Source organism: Vespula vulgaris, chromosome 7 (genome assembly GCF_905475345.1).
Source record: "Vespula vulgaris chromosome 7, iyVesVulg1.1, whole genome shotgun sequence".
In the NCBI taxonomy this organism is placed as follows: Eukaryota; Metazoa; Arthropoda; class Insecta; order Hymenoptera; family Vespidae; genus Vespula; species Vespula vulgaris.
Genome location: NC_066592.1, coordinates 3,162,740 through 3,189,337, shown reverse-complemented (window position 1 = coordinate 3,189,337; position 26,598 = coordinate 3,162,740). Strand labels below are relative to the sequence as shown.

The following is a 26,598-nucleotide window of genomic DNA, read 5'->3' as shown; positions in this document are numbered from 1 at the left end:
ATGTTGAGGCTTCTTTGCAAAAAAAAAAAAGAAAAAACGCCGCCATCGATATCGATATTTACGATATAGACGATTATATTAATATGTAAAGAAGATAAAAAAAAGAAGATAGAAGAAAAGAAAGGAAAGGAAAAGAGACAAAATAAAACACACTAATAACTCAACAGCTTTCCTAAGTATCATAACACCGATATCTGCATTCAGTAATCGGTAGCATCGGGTCCTGCAAAGTGAAAGACAAATATTAATATCGGAATACGTAAAAAAGAAAAAAAAAAAAAGAAAAATGATCGATTGAATTATTTTTTATTCAATAAATATTTCCTTCATAAAATGCTAATACATTAAATATCTCAAAACTAGCAAAATCGAACAACGTGCAATGATAATAATGTTCTATTCATATCATTTATTATTTTTAGATTCTTAAAAAAAATATATATATACATATATTAATTAATTAATTAATTAATTAATTAATCTTTTTAACAGATATGCCTCGATAAGATATAATTCATAGCTATGTTCTCCTTTGTATTTTTCTTTTTTGTTCTCTCTTTACTTTCAAACAATTTTACCGAACGTTTTTTAAACGATTCGCCAGGAAGCATCCTCTTGGTCCTCGATCACAAAATTCATTTACGTTAGACGAATAATGACACGAATGTAATAGCGCTTTCTACGAATGGAACTGGTGTGATCGTTAGTAAAATTTACTCGCTTAGTAAACAATATATTCATGCAATACATATATATAAATAAATACTACCCCGTTGTCATCGTAATTCGAAAAAAAAAGAAAATAATCGAAGCTGCTAGAGAATATAAAAATTCTTATTTGCGTTAGAACGGTTATGCGAGTGCATGCATGTGTCACCCAAAATATCCCGCAAACTAGTTATGGAAATGACACTCTGCTTGGGAACCCGTTTGTTCAAGTTAGATTTGATATTTTCAACGATCTTTATATACAGACATGTATATATATATATATATATATATATATATATATATACACATATATTTTTAGTTTATATTACCAAAAATTATATAGACCGTAACGATTGACCGATTAGAAACTAACGGTGAAATAAAAATAATTGTATTAACGGTTCGTCATTATGTATTTTTCTATTCTGAAACGAGACACAGGATTAGGCGATGCGAGGATATATTTTTCGTCGACGATAATCGGACACGTTTTATCGATAGATAAATTTAATAAAAACGAAAAATGTATCATTTTTACTAACGTGTTCTCGCGTAATTCGTGGAGCACAAAAAAGAAAAAATACAAAAAACAGGCTAGTAAAGGTGAAAGATAAAGAGACAGAGAAAGAGAGAGAAATATAGAGAAAGGAATAAGAGATAGACATAGAGTTAGAAAATGGAAAGAAAAAAAAAGAAAGAAAGAGAGAGAGAGAGAAAGATAGGAATAGAGAAAGGAACAAGAGATAGAAAAAGAAAAACAGAGATAGATATAGAGTTAGGAAATGGAAAGAAAAAGAAAGAGAGAAAGAGAGAGAGAGAAAGAAAGAGAAAGACGAGTATACGACAAACTATATGTACCGATAGAAAAAAAATCACGTAGCCTGTAGCTCCCCGGGCATTAGTCGCCCAGTCGTTGCGAATTTCGAGAAAAGTTGCGCGAAGCTCGTTCCGTGGACCGGTTGCTCGCGGCCAAACACGGCCTCACTCTGCCCCGGGCCATCAGCAATGGTCGTTTTCGACGTAGGATAGGGGAAGGGTCGTTGGTGAAGATCTAACAATCGATGATGGGCCGCTCGATCCGTTCGTCTTGCATCCTTGTAAAGTCTGGGGAACGCTTTTGGTACTTTTGATGCGTGGACAGAGAACGTTGACCTTGTACGTCCAATAAGGAATCTTGCTTTCGAGTATTTTGAATGCGATAGATGGTAAAACATCGTGATTTTGATCGTGATCGTTGGTATTATTATTCGCTTTTGGACTTTTCCATGCTTTATAATACGGATCCTCTTTGGAAATATTTCTATCTGGACGTTGCTGTTGGAGTCCAAGCTGCCGATTGGAGTCCAATTCGGATTCATTTAATTTCCTCCATGATTGTTCGCATATCGGTGAATATTCGGGCGAAGTAAGTCCGCTAGAATAGTTTGAACAATAATTCTCGTCGTAACTGAACGCGTGTGTCTTCAATGGTAGACTAAGATATTCTCTCTTCAACGGAGAACCTAATTCTCCATCGGCAACTTCCGTTGTATCTTCCGCCAAGATGGAGTCGTCGTTGAGTAGCCTGAAAAGACGCGAATGCGTTTGAGTTCTTTGATATTTTCTCAAGTTCTTCGTTGACGTACACTCGGAATCTGTATCCACTTCGGATATCATTCGGCTCATGTCCGATGTTACACCGCTATCTTCGTCGTCTGTCTCTTCTCGGGAATTTTGAACGCTCAACAAATGTTTCGTTTCCTTGTTATTACGTCCGACTTCCAATTCGACGTAGCTTTCATCGTCCTGTTGATTGGATTCCTTACTTGAATTTCCTTCCGCATCGTCGTTGGGATCTTCGCTTTTTGCTTTTGTTAAATTTCTCGAATTTTCTTTATCCTCGTCACATATACACTCGGACACTACAATTTCCGGTTCTATTATTTTATCGTCGGTATTAATCAGATCGTTTTTATCAATCGACACGGGACTCGATTGATCCTGATTATTTTTCACGATTTTCTCTCTTTGCCTTTCACCATCGAGCTTCCTCTTCTCCTTTCTAACGTGACTAGTAACGTCGACTTTCTTCGACCTAACCGTAAATTCCGTTTCGACGGATTCATCGCAATTCACTCTGTTTACTTTAGTAGGTACTTTTCTTAAGGTAAAATTAACGTGTGCCGTGTCGTCCATTTTCTTACTCGTTAAAAGATTTTTAGTATCCTCCGTAGATTTCATCTTTGTTCCTGGTCTCTTCAATGTAAAATCTACCGTAGTTTCTTCCTCCATTAATCGATGATTTTGCTCCTGATTCGAGGCTCGAGATTTTTCGGATTTTATTTTACTGTCACCTACTATAACCGTGGTGACGTCTTCGTTGTTTTCAGATACGGAAAATTTGAATCTCAAAGGTAGACTAACACTGACAGTAGTATCAGCTTCGTCGGGTGGATCGTCCGTAGCTTCGCAAGGTATCTCGTTGTTCCACTTTTCGTTGTCCCTATTTTTCCTTGGACAGGGTATCTCGACTTCGACGTGTTCGCTATCTTCGTAAATAACGCTCAATCTATGAGCTGGTATTACTGGATCGCTTTTCAACGATTCTAAACGATACTCTTCATTCTCCTCCTCTTCTTCGTCATCTTCATTTTGTGAATCACAGCTTGAAATGGTGTTCTCCGAACGGTGCCCGTTTACAATCTCTTGAAGTTCTTTATCGTCGATCTTATCCCGTTGATCGTTCCCCTCGGATTTCCCATGCGGATTTAAACCAGTCGAGTAAGCTAAATAAGAATCCGAATCGCTTTCAGATATCGTGTCGTTCGTAGTAGTGTCGTTGTTCCTGCTCTTGGTCAACTTGCTAGAAGAGGCAGAAGAAGATGAAGAAGAGGAAGAAGACGAGGAGCTCTCCGAATCCGATTCGCTCGAGTCGCTGCTGTCGACGTACGTGTAATTTGGTACGGTAATCTTCGTTTTGTCGAAGTGTCCAGGGACTCCCTTTGATATGCTCCGTTCTTCTTCCTCCTCGACGATGTTCAAAGTCGTAGTAAGACGATCGTTGGCCTTCTCGTTAACTGTTACCTTTGAAACGTCGTTCATTTCTCTCCAATGATCTTCGCTAAATACATTTGTTTTATCGTCCAACGTTGAAATTGAATTCTCTTCGTTTATCGAATTTGAATTGGCTTCCATACAGGTTGTTTCTTTGACGTTGACCTGCCGAATCGGAGGTTGGCAATGTGCCGCGTATTGCGGATAAATATTATTTTCTACTTCGAAATTATCGCACGGCATGTAATTCTGGTTGTAGAGCGGATAGAAAACGTAAGCGTTTCCATCTTCATAACGACGATAAACGTACGGATCGAAAGGTAACTTCATCTGGTTTGGATCGTTCGGATTAGGAAGTGTTGGATATTGTACTGGATGATAATAACCCCACCAAACGTCGGGATTCCAATAAGGAGGAGGAGGAGGAGGAGGAGCTGGTGCTGGACAACCAGGGATAAATATACCGTGCTGATTGCCCGGCACGTTATTCTCGATTTGGCAGGTGTAATCTGCTTGACGATTTTCTTGCGTGGCTACAACAAACAGCACATTGCATTCAGACAAAAAAAATCAACCTTTTTCCTCGCGACTTGTTTTTTTTTTCTTTTCTTTTTTCTTTTTTTTCCTCTTTTTTATCTTTTCCTATTTTGTCACTTTCATTTCGTCGGTCGTTCGAGACGATGCTTTTTTTACGTGTTATTATTTCCTTTTTCTTTTTTTTGTTTTTTTGTTTGTTTTTGTTTTTTTTTTTTTTTTTTTTTATTTCTCTTTTCTTTTTTATTCGTCGAAGGAGAACACACGCCGAACATTCGTAAACGTCTTTCTATTTACAAGCACAATTTTTTAAGTGTACACGATTTATGGTTTTTTTTTTTTCTTTTAAATATGCACGCTATAAAAAATATAATAAAGAAAATTTTTACATTCTGTTTTTAGATCATACGATATATGACAGTTTAATTTGATTATAAAATTGCGACGGTCGGTCCGAACCGAGCAATTACATATTTCGTACGATGTTTTCGTTCGGATATTTAATAATTAAAACAGAAATAAAAGAGATTACAAGAATTACAAGAACAACAAATGAAACAAGATTATTCGAAATATAACTTTGCATGAACGTTCTGCGTGAAATAAAAACTTTCTCCTCCGACAACGCGCGAATCCATAAAAAAGGGGACTGGCAAAATGGATCGAGCATTTCGAAGGCAAAAAGGGATTTTAAGCAAGATAATCGATCGGATATGATCGACACATGAGATATGTGAAGACAAAAAAAAAACATTGATCCTGTGTTCAAAGGAAACTATCGAAAATTTCGCCAATAATGAAAGATCACCAAGCAAATGATCGAACGGCCTCCTCTTGTCTTATTTTTTTTCTTCCCTTTAATTTTCTTTTTTTTTCATTTATTTTCCTTCCTTTTTTTTTCTTTTCTTTTTAATTTTAAGTTTACCATCGAGCAACTAAGAGATTCAAAAAGTGAACGAGCGAATATTTTCTTTTTTTTTCTTTTTCTTGAACTCTTATCGTATTACGAGATAGTAATAAATAAAACGGAAGGATGGAAGAAATATATCGGATTGAACGACAACAACGTGTCATGCTTCGGAATAACGTATAATAAAAAGAAAAAGAAGAAGAAGAGAACGAGAAAAATAAAAATGAAAAAAGAAATAAAAAGAAGTAGAAAGAAGGAAAATATATAATAACAATCTCTCTTTTCTAAATGTGTATACACATGCAAGTGAGCACTTCTATTTGTGCTATGTAAATCAATGAATATAACTGTATGGTATATACATCATCTCAGTGAAGAGAGAGAAAGAGATAGATAAATAGATAGATAGAGAGAGAGAGAGAGAGAGAGAGAGAGAGAGAGAGAGAGAGAGAGAGAGAGAGAGAGAGAGAGAGAGAGAGAGAAAGAAAGAGATAATAGATAGGAAGAGCGAAATAAACGTGAAGTTATTAATGTAAACATGCAACATTTCCGTTAAAGTGCCCAGTCCATTCGTAGCTCCGCCGTAACTCTTGCTATTAATTTTCTATAAACTATATATGTGTCTAGAGTAAGTACTTATGTGTGCATTTATATATATATATGTGTGTGTGTGTGTGTATATATAAACGCCATTATTCGTATATAACGAGGAAGAGGCAAAGAACGTACACGAAAATAAACTGGAGTGAATCAGCCCGTTTTACGCGTCACGAATTTTTCGTATATATCAGTTACATGTATATATATATATATGTATATATGTACCTGATACATACATATGTATGTTTGTGTATATGAATGTACGAGTTTGTATATGTATGATGTATGTATGCTCGTTAACGCATATCTTATGATATCCCACGTTGGACGAAGAGAAGAGACCGACTTTGTGCGATCTGTCAGGGTAGATTATGTGATTTTGTATATAAAAAAATCATTTCTACGATCGTACGTACGATCTACTCTTTATCAATATACTTATAATATTGCATTTAATAATAATATAGTAAGTATATAATGAGTGAAATATGTAAGTTGTGATCTTGCGTAAAGTGCAAAAAAAAAAGAAAAACAAAAAAATAAGAAGAGAGACATCATTTTTGTAGTAACATCTATTCGATGATAGAATAATATCTATTACGATCGTATTCGAGTAAACGATGTAAATCTAACATATAAATTCCAGGATACTAAAGTTTCGTTCTTTTAAAAAATTACAATCTTTTGTTCGTTTGTTGTCTTTTAAGATGATAATATTTTTCTCACGATAGATGTTCCGTTCGTCTAATTTCGTTATTTTTCTCGAATGAAATTCGGCCGAATTGGAAATTGTCACGTGAATGATCGAAGGAATTTTCGTTATTCCTGTGAACACAGGATTCGGGTATGTTCCAGCGACATTATGCATTATTATTATTATTATTACTATTATTATTATTATTATTATTATTATTATTATTATTATTATTATTATTATTATTATCATTATTGTCATTATTATTACCATTATTATTATTATTACTATTACTATTACTATTACTATTATTATTATTATGATTATTATGATTATTATTATTATCAATATTATTATTATCATTATCATCATCATCATTATTATTATTTTAATAATTATTAATTAGAACGTTTCTTACAAGTTAGACGTCGCTCGTCGTGGAACATCGAAGTAAGATAAGATCACAAAAAAGCCTTTGTGTGCAATGAATTAATTCATGGACGAGTAGGCACGCGTAATGTCATCCCAACATCCACCCCAACCCACCCACCCCCAGCTTCCTCATTTCTCAGTGAGAGTGAATTATATATTAACTACAATTTTTATACGATATAGATTTTATAGGTGAGGCAATTTGATATATCATCGAAATATACTTATGGAAAATATATCTTTGAAAAAAAATGTTATAATATCTAAGATCTTCTAACGTTACTTACCGACGCTCTCAGGTGCTGTCATAGCTTGCAATATTCTGAAGGATCGCGAAGGTATCGCACTGCCCATATATTTTTTTGGCTCGGGTACTTGTTGCTCGCTCGGTGGTAAATTCGATTGCACGTCCTCTGCAAATTCATTATATAATTATATTTTGTAATTAAACTTATATAATTATATGATTGGATGTATATTGGATGTATATAAAAAAAGTATAGGTATAGAAAAAAAAAAGAAAAGAGAAGAAAATTAGAAATATCGTACCAAAGGTTTTCGAGTTTCTATTCTGTTTCTTGTTTGCGGCATTCTGTACTCGTGGCACTGTGGGAAAAAAAACAAAACGAGAAATCATAAAAATTATTAAAGAAAATTTATGTCAACTACAATTAGATAATTGATCTGCGATAAAATTTGTATTAGGATTTAGATCAGTTTTTTTGTTCAAGAAAAAATTATCATCGTAAGTTTTGAATATTTTTTTCTCTTAAAGAATAATATTCTTAAAAGATTATTAAGTTTAACTTACTCGTAGCTGCCGCTGAGATCTCGCCAGAGTCGGTCATGTTTTGTAAAAATCGGAAAGCACGCGACGGTATAGCTGCGCCACGATATCTAGGATCTTCCTCTTGATGAAGGTAATTATCACCGTCGACTGTAAATCGTTATCGACTTATTCGTCAATTTCATCTGTCTAATTAAAAAGAAAATATCTTAAGATAAGTACCTTGCTCCTTGAATTTGTTCATCAAGATCCTATCGTCTTCGGTAAGTTGTAATTTACGTAGTTGTTCGGTATCAACGTCGTTTGAGGAATCTGTATCGGTGATCTTTTGAAGAACACGAAAAGATCGAGATTGGAGAGGTCCTGGTTCTTGAACCGGCGTTGGACCTCTTTGTTGGACGATTCTATCAAAAATTTGATTGACTTTCTTACATTTTTGTTTTACAAATTGTCTCTGAAAGATTCATCTATTTTAAATCTAAGTTCGTAAGAAGTTCGAAGAAATAATTTCACATGTCAAAATGTATATATCAGGATTGAATGTTAGATTTACATTTTTGCAGGGTCACTTCTCACAGGATTCATTCTAACGTTAGATTGTTGAACATTGCTAACAGGTGTTACGTTCGTTCTCCTATCATCACCTTCGACCATGATAGGTACGACGTAAGATGGTGCCTGTGGAGTTTGCGGAGAAGACGGTACATAGATTTGTGGTTGCGAGATTTGATTTGGAGGACTCGTTTGACCCCATCGTTGTTGATGATGAACACTCGGTTGTGTCTTGAATTGATGATGTCCGGGTTCTTGTTTAACCGCGAATACCGATGGTCTATCTTCGATCTGAAAATGATTAGAACGTGAGAATAATAGTAATCAAGATAAATAAAAACGATCTACGAAGATCATTTTCAGATGTTATAGAAAAATATTAGCAACTCAAAGACATACACGAATCGGTATAACTCGTTCTTGTTGCTGTACTTGCTGATTGATCATAGATTGACGTTCTTGTTGTTGTTGTTGAACAGTAGGACTAGACACTTGACGATTCTGTTGATAGGATGGACTCTGTGGTTGAGGTTGCCATTGTTGTTGCTGTTGAGACGTTTGCTGTCTTTGCTGAGCTTGCTGCCATTGCGGTATCGTTTGCTGAGTTTGTTCTAAGTTTTTAGCGTAGGTTGGCTGCGTGGATGGACTATACTCGGGTGACGAGTTCGCCGTTTTATTGACGCTCGAACGTTTCGCCCACTCCGGCAATTCTTCCTGCTGCTTGTTCTTATTCTGTAGCCAAGGCGTCGGTGCCTTCGCCAATGTCACTTGGGGAGTACCGGGACTCTCGGGTGTATTCGGTTGAACATTAGTAATCTGGATAGGAGTCACTTTCGTCTCCTCTTTGGCACCAATTTTTGTTGTCTGTTCCACTTGTCTGTCTCCGGCTATCGAAGAAAAACATAAGTGTATTCATTTTTATTACTCTCTACTCGAAATCTTCAAAAATTTCTCTTACATATTTCATTATTTGTAACGGAATATTTTCTAATTGAATATCCGTACAAAGTAGAACTTGTTATTTTCTCACGTATACATGTTTTATGTACATATGTACATATATTTAAGTGAGCAATGTATTAATATATATATATATAGTACATCTGTCAGATATAATTATTAGATAATTATGAATATCATGGAAAAATTGATCGGATAATTTCTTTTATTTTTATTTTAATTATTTAGAAAATTTAATAATTATAATATATCGCAACTAATAATAATCAGGCTTTAACTCACGAGGGAAAATTTTCATCCAATCGTCAATAAATTATATTTAACTTGTTAGATTTGAACTCTTTACCATTCGAAGGCACTCTATTGAGAATCGGCACTTGTGGGTTTCTATTGACCGGAGGCTGAGGTGGAGCATTCACTGGGAAAACCGGAACGGCGACTTGCGGCTGAACAAAGAGACTCGCGCCAGTCGTTTGTTGCACTGGTTTCGATTCAAGGGCCGACTTCGGTGGCCCTTCTATGCCTTCGTCGTTCGCGTTCTTCGCTACTCTTCGAGCCATACGTGGACTTCGAATCTGTGAGAGATCTAGTTTACCGCCCATACCAGGCGTATAGGTGAAGGGTTTCTTGTCCTTCGTTAAAATTGCATTTTGAATGGCTATTGGTGGTTCGTAAACGGTGTCCGAATTAGCCGGTAATTGGGCCCTTTTGGTAGCCGGTGCCTGTAAGAAAAAAAAGAAAAGAAAAGAAAAGAAAAAGATATCAATAAATTTATCCAAATTAATAATCAATTTAGATCGCGAAGATAAGTAACATATTGTTACCTTCAATATATTCCGACGCTTTAAACGAAATAAAAAGTTTCGATGAAAACTATATAAACGATGATAAAAATTCGTTTGTGTTATCATACTCTCATACATCAATCATCGATAATACAATAAAGATATAGAACTAGTTAGTTTGTCTTTGAATTCTTACCATGTATCGGGTCATAATATTCTCAGCCGATTTATCAGCTACGTGTGTTCCCTCGAAACGGTTAATTAGTGGAATTATCAGCCGTAAAAACTCATTTGCGTTCACATGTATGTATGTATGTATATATATATGTATGTCTACATTTAAATACGCACGATGCTACCAAAACACGTCGAGAAGCAACGCGATAAGGCTCGCGACTGAGAAAGGAAGTCGAACCGATGGAATATGCCTTACCTCGGCAGTACCGATCCTCATACTTGGCATTTGACCGGGCGCTGGTGGTGGTGGTGGGGGTGGTGGAGGCGCGGCACAAAATCCTGAAACGATTCGTAATTTGCAGGAACGTTAATGAGTTAATAGTATAGGATCGTTCATCCTAATGGAAATTAATGTTAGAGGTATGTAAGTTGCTCATTAGTCGACGTGCTTCTCTACGTTATTACTTCTATTATAAAATAAATATAAAAATTTAATATCAAATCGGTGAGTAATTAATTAAAAAAAAAAAAAAAAAATATTAATAATACAATCAATTACTTAGAAATCGACGATTCTAATGACTGAGTTAATAAAAATTTATTATATAGGTATATTTTGAAAATTTTCATTACAAACGACAGGAAGGAAATATATATTTCTTTTTTTTTTTTTTTCAAATTTATCAACAATGGAAATTCTAAAAGAAATATATAATTTTCGATCATGTGTATAAAACTTTACGAATAATATTGACTTTTTCGATTGATGGACGTGCATATATTGACTCGAATGAAAAAAATATTTTTGAAGAAGGAGATTTTAAGAGAAATAAAACGAGATTGTCGGATGAAAATTCTTTATGTACGTACCTGATACCGCGGCTTCCGAGCTCCTGAAAAAAAAAAAGAAAAGAAAAGATAGGTCGTAAAGAAAGAATACGTAAAAATCGATATGTCAACGAGATAGAATCGAGCATTCGCTCGTGAAATTTAAGCAAAGCCTTGCAAAAATATACGTCCAAAAGTTTACTTCTCGTCTCTTCCTCCTCCTCCTCTTCCTCTTTCTTCACCTCCTTTTCTCCTCCTTCTCTTTCTCTGTCTTTCAGATCGTTCTAGACATTCCAACGTTATCTGCGGCATGCAGTCGCACGAAAGATGAATCACCTTTCACGTATTCATATTTCACTTTACGCGTATATTCGTTACGATCGGACGCATACGTGAAAGATTCGTCAATGAAATTTAATTGTTAGTTTCATCGATAATGAGCACGTTTTAATGTACTTAATAAGAATCATTATTGATAAATATTGATAAGTCGAATATTTTCCTTTTTTCCTTTTGTCTATCGAGTTTCCTTTTGTTTAACGAGTCCATTCGTTTATCGTTAATAAAGTTTAGTCGTGATATTTTATCAGTCTCGTGAGTGTACATTAATTGTAACATTATAAATTGTTTTAAATGTAATTCTCTTAAAGAATTTTATTATTAAACATTTACGAATCGTTTCGACAGCAAACGAATTGTTCCGTATGTTGTTACAAAAAAATAAAAAAAAAAAAAAAAAATAAATAAATAAAAGGAAAAAAAGAAAAATTATGGAAGATGTTACGTGGGTGTATATGATTCATACAATAAAAAATTGATTAGGCAATAAACGTATGCGTCGAAGGCCTGAATTACAAAGTCGAACGAATGGACGACGATCTCGAAACCGCAAAATCGTTTCTTCGAAAGTAAATGTATACAAAGAAAAAGAAAGGCCGATGAATGTATAATTTTGGACGTTAACCGCGATAAAGAAAGAAGTTTTAGTTAACTTAGGACGAACAAAACGTAGAGAGTAATGATGTCAGAGTATCCTTCAATGTTGATAAAAATCTTTAGTAGAATCAGCACAAGTGGTAGTTCGTTTAAACGATTAAATCATTCCTCTAAATATGTTGCACTGTGCACTTGACTTTCATTGCGTTTAAAAAGAGACGCAAAACTCGAGTTATCTTTACGAGACTTCTACATAGATACATATATGCATAAATATATATATATATATATATATATATATATATTTACATATGACTGATCAACATGTGAAGACAGTGAAGAGTAACGAGTCTTTTAAAAGAGTCGAATGATCCTTGTCATAAACGATTGAAAAGAAAATAACATAACATAAGAGAACATTCGAGAGAGAATGAGCAAGAGTATAAGTTAGCTAACTGATGTGTGTTAGAAACTAAACGAATATTGCTAGAGCTAAAAATAACGAAAAATCACAGACTCAACGTCTCCATCGTTATTCGCGAACGAACATACGAACGAACGAACGAGTGGACGGATAGAAAGAACGAACGAAATGTATTTTAAAATCATCGATTGTTTATACATTTGTCGTTGGTTTTGATGTAAGCGACGTTCGTGTTAAAGAGATTAAAGAAAGCGATAGTAGACACTGAGATAGCTAGATATATATATTTCCATGTCGACAAAAATATACACTTTTAATCGTGGACCAGTTTGGACGCACCTGTTGACGCACACAAACTAACTTTCGTTTCTCGATGTGTAATGTAATAATAATAGAGAGGAAACATCGAAAGATTTCGATCGAAACTTTTGTAATATTATTAGGAAGATAAAATATAAGATCAAGAGAGAAAAAAAATTAGAAAAAAAAAAGAGAGAGAAAGAGAGAACACGTTTGTATTCAGACTTTAGCGAACTAACCCAGATATCTCAAGTTTGTCGTTTGACTCAAGAACGACGATATACGTTCTATAAAAGCAAACGAATTCCATTTATGGAAGTTTCACGTTAAGGCGAGTCGCAAGGTCGACCTCTCGAGAACGCTCGTCATTTTCAAGTATCCTCTCTTTCTTTTTTTTTTCTTTCTTTCTCTTTCTCTCTCGCACTTCTCCAATTTATCTGAAAGTAATCTTCATTTGGCCGATGGAAGAAGCTCATATCGCTACGTACCTAACTCGCTTTTACCGAGTTCAAGATACTCTTATGTAAATTTAGCCGCTGATTTAACCGACACCCCGCCATGCTTTCGTTCGTTCGTTCGTTCGTTCGTGCGAGCGAACTAGCTTACGGTAGGATTACGTTCTATTCGCAGATAAAACGAGCGAATTGATTTATCTCATTCGTGAATATATATATATATATATATATATATATATATGTAGGCATATATGTATGTATGTATCTATTAGAAAATCGTGAAAAAAGGAGAAATAGATTTTTATCGTAGATAAATGTTTAATTGATCGTAAAAAATAAGTTTACGTTTGCCGTGCGTTCGACGGTGTTAAATAAAATTAGGAAACATGAAGGAATCGTAAAATCGTATATATATATATATATATATATATATATATATATATATATATATATAAAGTAAAAGAAGAAATAGAAAAAGAGATTAATGAAAATAAGAAAATTAGAGAAAGTCGGCCGGAGAAAGAAGTTTCTCATTAATATTCGAGAATCTTGATTGATTGATCTTTAAAAGAAGATAACTCGAGTGGAAAGTTATTCTAGAATAGTTCTCGTAATTAGTCGTTATTAATGTATCGATAATAGTAGAGGTGATCGACCTCGGTAAACTATCAAAGTTAAATTACGATACTCTATCGTTACTACTTTCGATTCGTCGATGATTTTCGAGAAGAAAGAAAAGAAAAGAAAAGAAAAGAAAGATACGGATAAAGTTTCGCAAGATTTTTCGTGGCTCGTATATTTCTCGTAAGAAAAGTGAAACTTTTAATAATAGAATATTCGGGAAGAATCTCCGAAACAGCGACGCTTTTATTTTGGCACGGCCATTGTGACACGTGGCGGGGCTCGTTTTATACGCTCGTCTATTCCGCAGGTGCTTCAAATAGTCGCGGAGTCGATTTCCGTGGAATATTTGGCGAGAACTACGAGACCACTTTACTCATCGTTGTTGATTATTCGCGTTCGTTGTAACGTTTGAGGAAGTAAACACGTATCTCGGTGTACTTACATAATTAAAATTAATAATTAACATTAGATACTTATAATCGCGATATTAAAAGTGATTATAACATATTTCGTTTGATCGACGAAAATTTGGAACGTTTTGATAAATGCATAACCAAAAAAAAAAAAGAACTATGAGAAGTATAACAAGTTTTTTACGATTTAAAAATGCGTCATCTTAGAATGACATAATAATTAGAAACAAGTGAAGAAACGAAAGATCGTAGATATTCGTAGATTCATTATTTAAGATATGGAATGAATTAAGAAGAAGGAATAGAGATGTGAATGAGAGAGTTAAATGGGAAAAGAGTTAAGAGTTGGAGAATCGAGTACGATCGCGATCGGCAAGTAAATGGGAAATTTTCTGAGAAAAGCTCGGTCATGGCGAATCGAATGTGCGATGCCGCGAAGCTCGGAACCCAGCCAACACAGGCTATAGCATAGAAATGTATTTAGGTAGATACGCCAAGCACGGTTTAATTTTAGAGCGGGTTGACCTGCGCGGCGAAGCGCCGTATAAAATGCTTCCGATTATTTTATTTTTAGGATTTCGTATGCCGTGGTTTTTCCGTACTGTGAAAAATGGAACCACGAGACGAATAAATCGGATAACCGATTAATTGGACGAATAGACGAGAAAAAAGTAATCGGAGATAGATAAATTAATAGAAATATATAGTTGAAATTATTCTTTTACGAATCCTCAGATTCTTTTTCTGTAGTTTTTGGAAAGTGTATAATATATCAAAGGAAGTAGTTACGATTTTTACGAGAACGAATAATTATTTTTATGTTTGATCATAAAATTTTTTCAATGAACGTGTGACCATCGAGGAAAAAAATATAGACGAAAATATAGATATATAGAGTGGATCTTAGTGACGTCGTTGTCATCTATTTTCAATCTCACGTGGTACTCGGCGATTAGTTTGTGTAAGATAATGCGTAAGGAATAAGCTAGAAAATACAAGAGAGAGAGAGAGAGAGAGAGAGAGAGAGAGAAAGAGTGAGTCATTGCTAACATAAGAGAAATCGACGGAGTGGTCTATCCCAAATGGTGGTTCAGAAAAGAGAGAGAGAGAGAGAGATAGATAGATAGATAGATAGATAGAGATAGAGAGATCGAATTCGAAAAAAAGAAAGGGGAAAGAAAGAAAAAAGAAAAAAGATCGAGAGACTTAGAAGAGAAGGATGGTCCAACGTTAGCGATGAGGCATCGTGAGCGGGTACACGTATACGTACGTTAAAAATAAATTGCCTGCCGAGTTGGTGATGGCACGTGGCAATGAACAATTTTCCTATACCTTTCGATCGGAAGGGGTCATTCACATCGTCTAGAAAATTTTCTTTCACCTTCGACTTGGTCTTTCGAAAAGAAAATATTAAAAAGAATCGAAAGAAAGTATTTAAAAAAAAATTAGCTAACGGAGAAAGATTAGAAGTGACGAAGAGAATTAAAAAGGAGAAGAACGTATGAATAATTCAAAAAAGAAACCAAGAAAAGAAGAAGAAAACAATAAAGAAGAGAGGAGTAAAAAAAAAAAAGAAGAAAAAAGAAAAAAGAAAAAGAAACAAGAAGTTATTCTCTCGACGATTTTGGAGGGAAGAAAATTCGGTTTTACGTCTTTTACGTGGGCGCAGGAGTCGAAAGAAAAAGTGCGTACGAGAAAGACAGAGAGAGAGAGAGAGAGAGAGAGAGAGAGAAGGGGGGGCAGGCTATATAACGTGGGCGCCCGTTATATATGTACCTCTACTCCTACTTCTTCGTGAGACTTCGTTGAGTTAACTCGCCGATGTAAATTCGAACAATGCACAGCATTCATGTTGAATACTGGACCGTTTCTCTCGTTGTGAACGACTCATTCGATATAGTTCTTATTTTCTCTCTTTTTTTTTTCTTTTTTTTTTTTCGTCAAAGCATATAGACACTAAAGTTCCCTAATTTTATATTTTTTTTTTACTTCTTTTTATTTTCCTTTACAATCAGGAAGAAGAGAAATGAAGATGATAGAGAGGAAATAAAGTCTTTTCTTTTACTTCGTAGAAAAAGATTTCGGTCCGAACGATAAAGAAGACTAGATTTTCGATCTTGAAACGATTAACGTCCGATCGAAGTTCGTCTTTGAATACGAAATGTAGGTCGAAATGTTTTCTTGGAACCGCTACAAGGTCTATGGCTTTGATCGAGTGATCACGAACGAAACGTGTCCCTACTTCTTTTTCTCTTCTTCTTCTTCCTCTTCTTTTTCTTTTTTTTTTCTTCTTCTTCTTTTTCTGCTTCTTCTTCCTTCGGGGCTGATTTTTTTCGCGAGACTTTAGGACGCGAGATGAATATTCGAAAGGGGGAACATAATCTTCTCTCTCTCTTTTTTTTTCTCTTTTTCTGTCTGTCTGTCTGTCTGTTTCTCTCTCTCTCTCTCTCTCTCTCTCTCTCTTTTTGCCTGTCTCTGTCCATCTCTTTCTATCTTTTTTTTTTTCTTTTCATCCTGACCTTTCCCAATCCTTTCACGAATTCGAAACTTGCTTGGTATTTCCGTATGGATCGGATTTAAGAGGAGCTAAAAGGGAAGACGCTACTTATCTCGCAGTTTCCTCTTCGTCTCTTTCGTTAATAAGAGAGACAAAAGTATGGATCTTCTCCTCTTCGAGTAAGAAGGAAGAGGAGGAAACGATAATGTATCTGATTTCATATTTGATCTCTTACAGTTAAGCTTGGAGAAATAAAAGATTAGATAGTATTAAAATATAGCGAAAAGAAAAAAAAAACAAAATAAATAAAATATACGTATATGCAAGATATTTCGTTCTCAGATATATTTATAATTGTCAATTGTACAGAATGTGGTCAGTGCTAATTTAAAAACATAAATCATTTTTTTTTCAAGGTCAGCTTTTTTATCCTTTTTTTTTTATATATCGTTGAAAAAAAGTTGCAAATTGAATATATATATATATATATATATATATATATATATATATGTAGATGCATATATGTAAAATAGTATCAAATACGTAGTACATAATAGATAATAAAAAAGTATTGCTTACCCCGCAAAAGTGGACGAGCTCATCTCGACGATCGAGAGAAAAGATAGTCTTCTCTCTCTCTCTCCCCTCTCTCTTTCTTTTCTCTTCAAATTAGAAAGGATCCTCGAGGAAAACTCGCGTGTCGTACTAGCGTCGCGTTATCTTCTTCGGCTCGTGCCGCTTCTTCCCACGCCGATGAGAACCGGTTCTCCTTCTTCTGCTACTTTTCTTGGTTACTCCTGGCAACGTTTTAGACGATTCGATGATGAGAAACAGAAGGGTTGAAGCCACTCGTTCGATTGAAATCGATGAGAATTCGATTGGATGGTCCAAGATGATGATGGGAGGAACGAAGATAAAGAGAAGAAATTGACGATGACGGTGATGATGATGATGATAATGATAATGATGGTGATGATGATGGTGATGATGATGGGGATGATGAAGACGACAACGACGACACCGACGACGATGATGATAACGACGACGATGAAAAGGAATAATCAGCAATAGCTAGCAGCCAGCTCAGGCAGCCAGCAGCAGCAAACAGCAACAGCAACACAGCCGATGCCGACACTAGCGCGCGTCCGCCGCTACTGCCGAATCGACGAGGATCATCGAGAATCGTTTCTTCTCTTCGTCGTCCATGCGTCTTCGCAGCCATTTCAGCAAAAGCAACAGCAGCGACACGATCGGTCAACTCGAGGCCGGATAAGAATGCAAGACTCTCAGTGATTAGATCTCCTCTACTTTTCAATCTTCTTTAATCTTTCGAGTACCTATCGAGTTTTTATCGATATAGATATGTATATAAGCCGATAATTATAAAAGTGATCTAATCGAACGAGATATATATATTTTTCTTTTCTTTTCTTTTCCTTTTTTTTTTTGCTTCGACTATGAGATGCGTCGTCATTTGCAAAATATTTGTCTTTTCTTTCTTTCTTCCGTTCTTTCTTTTCATTTTTTTTTTTTTCAACGAGATAAGAATCGAGTATACCGTTTTAAATTTTAAATAATTCTCTTACATATAATATCGAAGAAATTTTTAGGGAGATGCGTAGATGACAAAATATGTTTCTTCAATATTTCAAATGAACATTAAGTAGAGTTAATATTCAAAGCTGTGATTTATAAGCTGTTGTTAAATTACGGTGAAGTGTCTTAATTGATACATTTCTTATGTCAATCACGATATATGTTTATTAAATATGTACTTTCTTCGCTGAAAAATTTCTTCTTCCTTTCGTATAATGAAATATACACTTTTTATTTCATTTTTTTCCGGATAAAGTTTTCACAAGGATGAACCAAATTCGATCGTGGAAGGATCTCGTTTTCTGGGAGAAGGAACGATCGAGTAAAGCTTGAACGATCCTATGTATGTTGGTAGGGAATACTACGCTATAATACAGTGGCATCACGCACGCGCGCAACCCTTACGATTCCAAAGCGGATAAAGTGGCTGTTGGTGTGGCGGGAGTGCCAGTCGCTATGCGTTTATACGTGAGTACGTTAAGTGCTTTTTCCCATTGATCATTTTGCTTTCTCTCTCTCTTTCTTTCTTTTCTCTCTCTCTCTCTCTCTCTCTCTTTCTCTTTTATTATCTTTCTCTGTCTCTTTTACTCACACACTCGGTCATTCGTCTGCGTGATCGAAACAACCTTAAGCGCCCTCGATTCTAACGTATCGTTGTGATTTGACAAAGACAAAATCAGGAATAAAAAGAAAAATAAAAACGACCACTAGTAGTTCATTTCTTTTTTTTTTTTTTTTTAATTCGCAACGCTTGTGCTTTTTTATGCGATGGACGAAGATCCTACGAAAAAATTTCCGCACGTAAGTTAAATAACATGATTCTTCGTTTTCTATATTTTTCTTTTTTTGTTTTGTCAATTTTCATTCCTGCAAGAAGAAATGACGGATTTGTCGAATGTAGAGAATGTAGAAAAACGATAATTTAATAAATTGTAAGGATTTGTTTTTAATTTCTGTGGAATTATGCGAAGGTATAATTTTCTCACGTCAAACGTTTCTTCTCTCGTAAAGATCGACGAAACGATCGTAACTCAAAGCGATCTCTCGCAGAATGGACATAAGCTCTTTGATACCAGCTGGACTTCAATCTAATTTGCCGGATATTCCATTGCCTGGTTACAACAAGTTTTCTGAAAATTTGCGAAAGTTTACGCCGCAGGCGATACAGTGTGCCATTTTTTGCGGTGGATCCAGATGCAAGTATGAGAATCCGAAAGCATGGCCACCGGTTCACATGGCGATACAAAACGTCTTTTCGCACTGGTGAGATTACTATTCGATTTTTGATTAAAACTTAAAAAAAGAAAAATAAACGAAAAAAGTCATAAATCGAGTAAGAGCAAGGAAGGAGGAAGAAAAGAAAAATCGCCGTTCGTTATCGATCTATCTTTCCGTAATTTTGCATATCACCGAGGTTTTATGTTAATCTCGTTCAGCATCAGTACACGAATCGATAACTTTGGACGAAAAGAATTTATGAACTGCAAATTAGTAATTTATGGTGATTTACATGTACCGGAACATGTGTATCGACGTTTTTACTTGCACGACGTACTTCGTTCGTTCGTTCGTTCGTTCGTTCGTTCACGAACAATGTAATTCGCGATAAAAATTTTTAATAATTTAAAAATCTGAATAATACAAAAAATAATGAAAATGATATATACGGAAAAGGATTTAAGAATTGGTATTCTTTTTGTTTTTCTTTTCTTTTTTTTTTTTATTTTTTAGGGTGACAGACGATGTTTTAGCCATGGCACGACCAAGTACCGGGCAAATAATAAAGGAAAACATGATTGGCCAGTTCCAAGAATGGAGCATAAAAACCATAATAAACTTACAAACACCGGGTGAACATGCAAGCTGCGGGGGATCTCTCGAAAAGAGTGGCTTCACCTACGATCCTAATATTTTTATGAAGAACGAGAGTACGTGCTTTTTATCTCGTCATCTTATCGAACGAGTTACTTTTGTATATGACTTCCGCTTCGTTTCTTCTTCGTTCGAAGAAAAATTTTATTTGGATTTATTGTTATCCATGAAGGGCCAACTTTCAACATTGAAATGATGATACTTTATTTTATGCCTGAAATATTTTACGATATCCTACATTGTGTTTGATAGATCCTTGGATAAAGGAAATAATTTCAAAGGAAGGAAGTTCTCGATCATTAAACAGTAAGAATAGAATTTATAATACGTTTCTGAGTAATCGAGATAAATCGAGTTACACGCGATTAGTACTAATCGACTGGATTCACGAGTATATAGATATGATAATTACATTAACGTATTGTGTGCAATAAAATTAAATAATGCTTGTAGAACAATTAGATCTATAATTGATATTATCCTTCATTTATTTTCGAAATGATATAGATCTATATAAAATTGTATATACGTATAATATATTATACAAAGATGTATATATATATATATATTCCTTGGAGATCGAAATGTTTAGTCGTGTCGATAATACATATAGATATATACATACATATATACATATATACCGTTAATACGGAAGGATGAATAATTCGTCGACGTCAAACTCGAACGAAAGTTGGCCATAACGTTTCGCCATAAAACAAGGGGTTGTTCGTGATAGCGACGAGAGGGGGTAAATTGTCCTTGTTAAGCAGGTAGAGCCTGGTAGGAAGGAAGAACCGCCTGTATTTCGCGATCCTAACAACTAGATCGAACAAGTTCGGTGTTGTAACATGCAATGCAGCAAAACTATCTACCTATGTATATATACTGCATATATATACACAGAGAAAAAGAAAGGAAACAGGAACAGAATTGTTGGAAACATCGTTTGATTTAGAAACTCTTTTCCTGAGTATTTTGTGATCCAATTATCCTCCGTTTCTTTTTTCTTTCTTTCTTTCCCTTTTCCTCAAATTTCACATACTTTCTTATTTACAGTTTATTATTACAATTTTGCTATGAAGGATTATGGCGAAGCAACGATGGGAAAACTTTTGGACATGGTCAAGGTCGTAGCCTTTGCCGTGCAAGAAGGAAGAGTGGCGATTCACTGTCATGCTGGTAAATCGATTTCTCTTTCTCTCTCTCTCTCTCTCTCTCTCTCTCTCTCTCTTTCTCTTTCATCTAATTTCCACCCTATGCGAAATAATATTGACTTAGAGTGTTATTCTTCGATAAAAATTATTTATGCAATTCCAACGTTCTTTTGATCATCGATAATATTTTCAAGAACAAGTTAAATCGCTTATCGTAATTATATTATTATTATTATTATTATTATTATTATTATTATTATTATTATTATTATTATTATTATTATTATTATTATTATTATTATTATTATTTCTTTTTATAGTCATTATATAATTATGCAGAATGAGTGAGAATTTCACTAATTATATAATTTATGGTAAAATCTAACGTATGAAAGTTTTGAAGAATCGTAACAAGATAACGGCTATATAATTTATTTGAATTTTACAAGTCCTTTTCCCTTTTTCGATGAAATTCTTTAGATAGAAAATAATGGTAGAGTATCGCGTGTTCATAACTATTAGATAATACCAACATAGATTTATCGTTTGACAGGAAAATTCTAATAAATATCGTCGCCTAATCTACCATTTAATTCCTTAAATGAGAAACCTGAGTTTAAACGTGGCTCATAAAAATTAATAAATTGGTCTATTATATAAATAATAGGAATGATTCGTAAATTTCAGAAGATAGATTAATCGTTACGTTGAATCTATCGAATACATTCCAAATTGTTAAGAAGATTTATTTAAACGATAGGAATCAATCGCGGTTTGTCTTTTTCAAGAGAATTAAATAGATATATAAATAAAAAATTTTACAAATATAAGAATTATATAAATAAATGTAATGGATACGTATCGTAGCATGGAAATCTCTATTCGTTGACAAATCTGTCAAGAAATATTTTTTATTTAGGTATATCTATGAGCTCGATAAAAATAATCTTGTATTATTTTTCCTATTCCATTTATCATGAAGTTCTTTTTTTTTTTTTTTACATCGTGCAGTAAAAATTACGTCCTAATACGTATATTCCGTGTCCGCAATCGTCTGGTACTACCCGCTAGTACAAAGTAGTATTTAAAAGAAGGACATTGACTTTCGACCTTTCACTGTCAGTGGCATACCTACGGATATAGAATCTCACTATGGAAAAGGTAAAGCTTATCAGTCGCGAGTATTGAAACCTCTTTATACTTTTCCTATTAACATTTGAGATTACTTTAAAATTTGTTAAGCGAAGACTCAAGACCGAACATTTTACATATATTTCAACGAAACGTTTATTCAAATATTTGGTTAAACTTTACAAATAACATAGTTACCTGCATTGTTCATCTATATCATAACCATTTCGTTAAAGAGGAATGTATATCAGTCATGATAATGGTTTCCTGTTTCCGGTCTTAATACGACTACACGAGCTAGTTATTTATGGCCTCAATTAAACGTGCTAGACAATGAGACAAATTGATACTATTTTTGATTCCATTGCTGCACTTTAATCGACGAATAAGCAAGTTCGTGTAAAAAAGAAAATTAATTATTATTTTATTCCAATCGTCATTTCATTGTTTCCTATCAAATTACAGATTGACGAATTTTTAAAAAGAATATTTTCTCTTTTTCTTTTTCCATACAGGTTTAGGTAGAACAGGTGTTTTGATCGCATGTTACCTGATTTATAGTTTACGTGTGAGAGCAAACGACGCCATAAGATTCGTTCGCATGAAACGACCATGTGCGATTCAGACACGAGGACAAATAATTTGTGTTCAGGAATTTGAACATTTCGTGTTACCACAGATGATAGTTTATCCATTAAACAGCACGATCGGCGATAGAAAAGCTTGTAGTCTTCAATCGTATCTGAAACGACAGCATAATATATTGCATGGTTACGAGCAACGTACTTTTAAACATATACCAAAGGTCTTCCATTTATATTATCATACCTAATTATAATTATAATTATAATCGATCATCAAATATACAGGATGGCCCACGTATACTGTTGTTTCCATTTGAAACATTAAATATGTCGTTTTGAAATGATTAAATGACATAGAAATTATTTCACGTTTTAATAAACGTTCTTGAGGCTTATAAAAATTAAAAAATTATAATATTTAGCGTTAAGAAAAATTAAATCCAATTTTTTGATTTAAAATCGTTTGTCATATTTTATGTGGGTCAAGACAAATAAAATTTGATACATGAGCCACGTTATAAGAATTGGATTATATATGATAATTATGAATCAGCTGATCATATTATGAAAGATTCAATGATGAAATATAAAAATTGTTTGTATTAGATGAAACTTTTATATCATTCGTTCTCGTAGATCGTCTTCACCATCTGCGAACGTATTCTACAGCTTTGCGATTGTCAAGAAGATAATTCGCCTTGCGAGATCGAGTACAAAGTTTCGAGCACACCGTTCACTCGAAAATTTATTTCATACGTATTAGAAAAATTACGAGAGAACGGAGGAAATATAAGACATTCTTATTCCTGGACCGAATCACTTGCTGACTCATCTCTTGATTATTCGAGTATCTAATAAATTTAATTAAATATCTTCCATTTTGACTTTTACAAATAATCTAATTATTGCTCCATACGATTAATAAAATTATTATGAAAAAGATATGATAATTATTAACGATTATTGTATCAGAAACTGATCATTATAACGACTAATCTTTTTCTAGCTTCTACGAAAGCTAGAGCAAGTAGCAGCGAAGGATCTTCACGAGATACAGTAGATGATATAGGAAGATTGAGCGACGTATTTTGCACGTCGCCTGACACTCCTTCTTGCGATTTAGCCTATTCAGGTATCTACTAAAAAGATGAAAATTTCTTTTAAAGATATTATTCTATATCCAATAAAGGATTAGAAAATTTATATATTAATACATAATTCTTTAGGTTTGGACGACAGTTGTGTAGACGATGTTTTAGCTGATGGAATTCACGGACAAGATCTCGTTGATAACGATTGTTACAAAGAGATACAATCTCAAATCGATCTAAAGGTAGCCGCAAGCAATGAAATATTTCGAAAGATTAATATCGAGGAGGTGGTTAAAGCATTAATAAGAGATTCTACGAGTTTGTCCGATAAAATGAACAAATTTTTGCAACAATATCAGGTAAAATAAATGAGAAAATTTTTGTTTTTAACAAATCCTTCATTCATTTACATTTTCGATCGTCCTTAGATGGATTTGAACAATCGTTGTACAGCATGGCAACGTTTGGAACTCGAAACGGATCTCGATGTTCTCTTTGGTCTTCTTTTCGAATGGTTGGAGACACTGAAACATCCTGTTCTCGATATGGATAGTCTAAGTTATATCGTCGTTTGGAGTTCGAAACCAGAACGGTGTTTCGAAAAGATACCTAGTTTTAGCAGATATCTTTTGGAATATCTTTTAAGATTCGTTTCTCGTTTGAGACCGATGACTGGTGAAAGTCAGAGTCTCGTAACGAGAAGATTCGTCGCTTCTATGACGCAACAAACTGTTTGGATGAAGAATTCTTTTCGACCTTCGAGTAAATCGATTATTTATTTTTAGCATATCTTTAAATTTACTTGCATGTCATTTGTTTCGTTCTTTTTTCTTTTTTTTTTTATTTATGTTTATATGTGTCGCGACATACATGATCAGAGTATCAGAGAACTTCGGTTTAAACTATCGTTAAAAATTTATTGATCACTTTTTTTTTTATTTTCTTGTTATTTTTCCATTATTATTTATAATAATTTTAATAGTTCGATAATGTATGTTCGCTTGAATGGAACGTTTTTAAATTAATAGCAATAATGTGTCCCAGATAAGAATTTTCCGAAGCTACGACGCGGTACGGCTGGCAAGATAAATGAATTTTTTATACGAGCGATGAGCTTGATAGAAGAAATTAATACGCAAGAAATGAGCAGACCATCGTGGATGTCGAGATGGGAACTAGTATCGAGACAATTAAATAAAGTGGATGAAAGGAAAAAAGAAAAATGAAAAATATGAAGTATAATATAAAATATAGTATTTAATCTGAAAAGCATGAATAAGTATAAAAATAAATAATAATCAATGAGGATAATAAAGAAATTCAAATTTTTTCAGTGGGTTTCTCTAAGAAATTATTTAAGAATTTTACTCTATTTAATCTGTTTATCTATCGACGTATGATTAGCAATGTAAAATGTAAGTACTTTAATTATTTATTTAAAAATTTTAGAAAAATCTTGAAATATAAAAGAATATAGCCATTCGCTCAGTAATATTTGCATTATATGATTTAAATTTAGATGTTTATATACTGCAATTAATGTTGACCCAGATCTCACCACGTGGAGGTTGCTGAATGTGAAGATTAAAATCAAAGCAATGAAATGAATGTCGCTCCACGAGAATTCATATTACTCTCAAATAACTATTATTGTGCACGACAAGTCATACTTTTGCGGCAAATTACACCGGAACTCAAGATTGGATCCTGCGGCACCCATAAATACTCACGCGAGTATTCCGAAAATGGATAGTAACAATTTACTATCGGTCGATAAAATAAATTCCTAGCTTAGCACCAGCAGAAAAAAGTAAATTATTTAATTGTCGATTGATGGTAAAGTAAATTCCACTTTTTTCAATCGATTAATTGACCAACGTATATATTTACATATTCGTTTATGCTGATTATAAACCATATTTTTGGTAAAAACAATGTAATCAATACAATTTTTAATTGATGTGTTAAAATTTTACTTACATTTATATCGTTATTCCATTTATCCATTTTCGAAAAGTTGGCATGTTTCATTCAATTCTGGATATGCTCTTTATTCTTCGAAGATGTTCGTATATATATAGAGAAACTTAATATTGATAATTCTAAGCATTATTATTAATATGCGTGAGCAATGTAATTAAAAAGGAAAAAAAAAATTTTAACAAGTAGGATTTGTTTTAGTTTAAATATTTAAGAATGAAGTAACTGCTTTATCGATAAATAGATGCACAGGTAAATTATTATCAGTTAATAATTTCTACCGCAAATTTGTTCTTGTCGCGATCAATGTAATTTCCTACATAACCAACATTTACCAACGTTTGAACGTTACGAATGATTGTATCGATAGAATTTTGCGCATATAATTAAAATTTTAAATGATAATAGTAATAATAAATATTTATCAGAATAGAAATAAAAATTCAATCGGATAGTTAAAAGCAGAGTGATTAGAAGAATCTATACGAAAAATAGTAAATTGGAAATATATGTATATATATGAAAATACTTAGGTACG

The 26,598-nt window shown here is 33.8% G+C and overlaps 2 protein-coding genes across 5 annotated transcripts; one reads left to right on the top strand and one right to left on the bottom strand.

Moving 5' to 3' along the window:
- Positions 1 to 10: 10 nt before the first annotated feature.
- LOC127065146 (putative mediator of RNA polymerase II transcription subunit 26) lies at positions 11 to 17,802 on the bottom strand. Of its 2 annotated transcripts, XM_050997089.1 has the most exons (12): positions 17,232 to 17,802; positions 11,046 to 11,068; positions 10,432 to 10,514; positions 9,560 to 9,935; positions 8,653 to 9,140; positions 8,255 to 8,544; positions 7,924 to 8,105; positions 7,726 to 7,851; positions 7,464 to 7,520; positions 7,202 to 7,327; positions 1,570 to 4,277; positions 11 to 223 (listed from the first exon to the last, which is right to left on the bottom strand). In XM_050997089.1, the coding sequence occupies exons 1-11, from the start codon at positions 17,252 to 17,254 to the stop codon at positions 1,711 to 1,713; spliced, it is 4,341 nt and encodes a 1,446-aa protein (XP_050853046.1). In that variant the 5' UTR covers positions 17,255 to 17,802; the 3' UTR covers positions 11 to 223; positions 1,570 to 1,710. The 2 variants fall into 2 exon arrangements, with proteins under 2 accessions (XP_050853046.1, XP_050853047.1); XM_050997090.1 differs by lacking the exons at positions 10,432 to 10,514; positions 11,046 to 11,068; positions 17,232 to 17,802 and adding an exon at positions 10,195 to 10,396.
- A 13-nt stretch (positions 17,803 to 17,815) lies between these two features.
- On the top strand, positions 17,816 to 26,371 carry LOC127065157 (protein tyrosine phosphatase domain-containing protein 1-like). 3 transcript variants are annotated; one of them, XM_050997149.1, is made up of 14 exons: positions 17,816 to 17,941; positions 18,505 to 18,716; positions 19,260 to 19,511; positions 19,980 to 20,176; positions 20,373 to 20,426; positions 21,177 to 21,299; positions 22,921 to 23,210; positions 23,626 to 23,836; positions 23,996 to 24,121; positions 24,216 to 24,439; positions 24,509 to 24,842; positions 25,125 to 25,316; positions 25,415 to 25,495; positions 25,632 to 26,371. In XM_050997149.1, the coding sequence occupies exons 3-12, from the start codon at positions 19,300 to 19,302 to the stop codon at positions 25,304 to 25,306; spliced, it is 1,953 nt and encodes a 650-aa protein (XP_050853106.1). In that variant the 5' UTR covers positions 17,816 to 17,941; positions 18,505 to 18,716; positions 19,260 to 19,299; the 3' UTR covers positions 25,307 to 25,316; positions 25,415 to 25,495; positions 25,632 to 26,371. The 3 variants fall into 3 exon arrangements, with proteins under 3 accessions (XP_050853106.1, XP_050853105.1, XP_050853107.1); XM_050997148.1 differs by lacking the exons at positions 17,816 to 17,941; positions 18,505 to 18,716 and adding an exon at positions 18,724 to 19,049; XM_050997150.1 differs by lacking the exons at positions 17,816 to 17,941; positions 18,505 to 18,716; positions 20,373 to 20,426 and adding an exon at positions 18,724 to 19,049 and having other exon boundaries at positions 19,299 to 19,511.
- The last annotated feature ends 227 nt before the right edge of the window (positions 26,372 to 26,598 follow it).

Bases quoted from the DNA above. Each gene is read 5' to 3' on its own strand.
- LOC127065146 (XM_050997089.1), bottom strand. From the start codon at position 17,254: ATGAGCTCGTCCACTTTTGCGGG. The intron at 10,515-11,045 runs GTACGTACATAA...GAATCGTTTCAG, and splicing joins CTCGGAAGCCGCGGTATCAG to GATTTTGTGCCGCGCCTCCA. The intron at 9,141-9,559 runs GTAAAGAGTTCA...TTTCTTCGATAG, and splicing joins CAATAGAGTGCCTTCGAATG to CCGGAGACAGACAAGTGGAA.
- LOC127065157 (XM_050997149.1), top strand. From the start codon at position 19,300: ATGGACATAAGCTCTTTGATACCAGCTGGACTTCAATCTAATTTGCCG. The intron at 20,427-21,176 runs GTAAGAATAGAA...TCTTATTTACAG, and splicing joins AAGTTCTCGATCATTAAACA to TTTATTATTACAATTTTGCT. The intron at 21,300-22,920 runs GTAAATCGATTT...TTTTCCATACAG, and splicing joins GGCGATTCACTGTCATGCTG to GTTTAGGTAGAACAGGTGTT.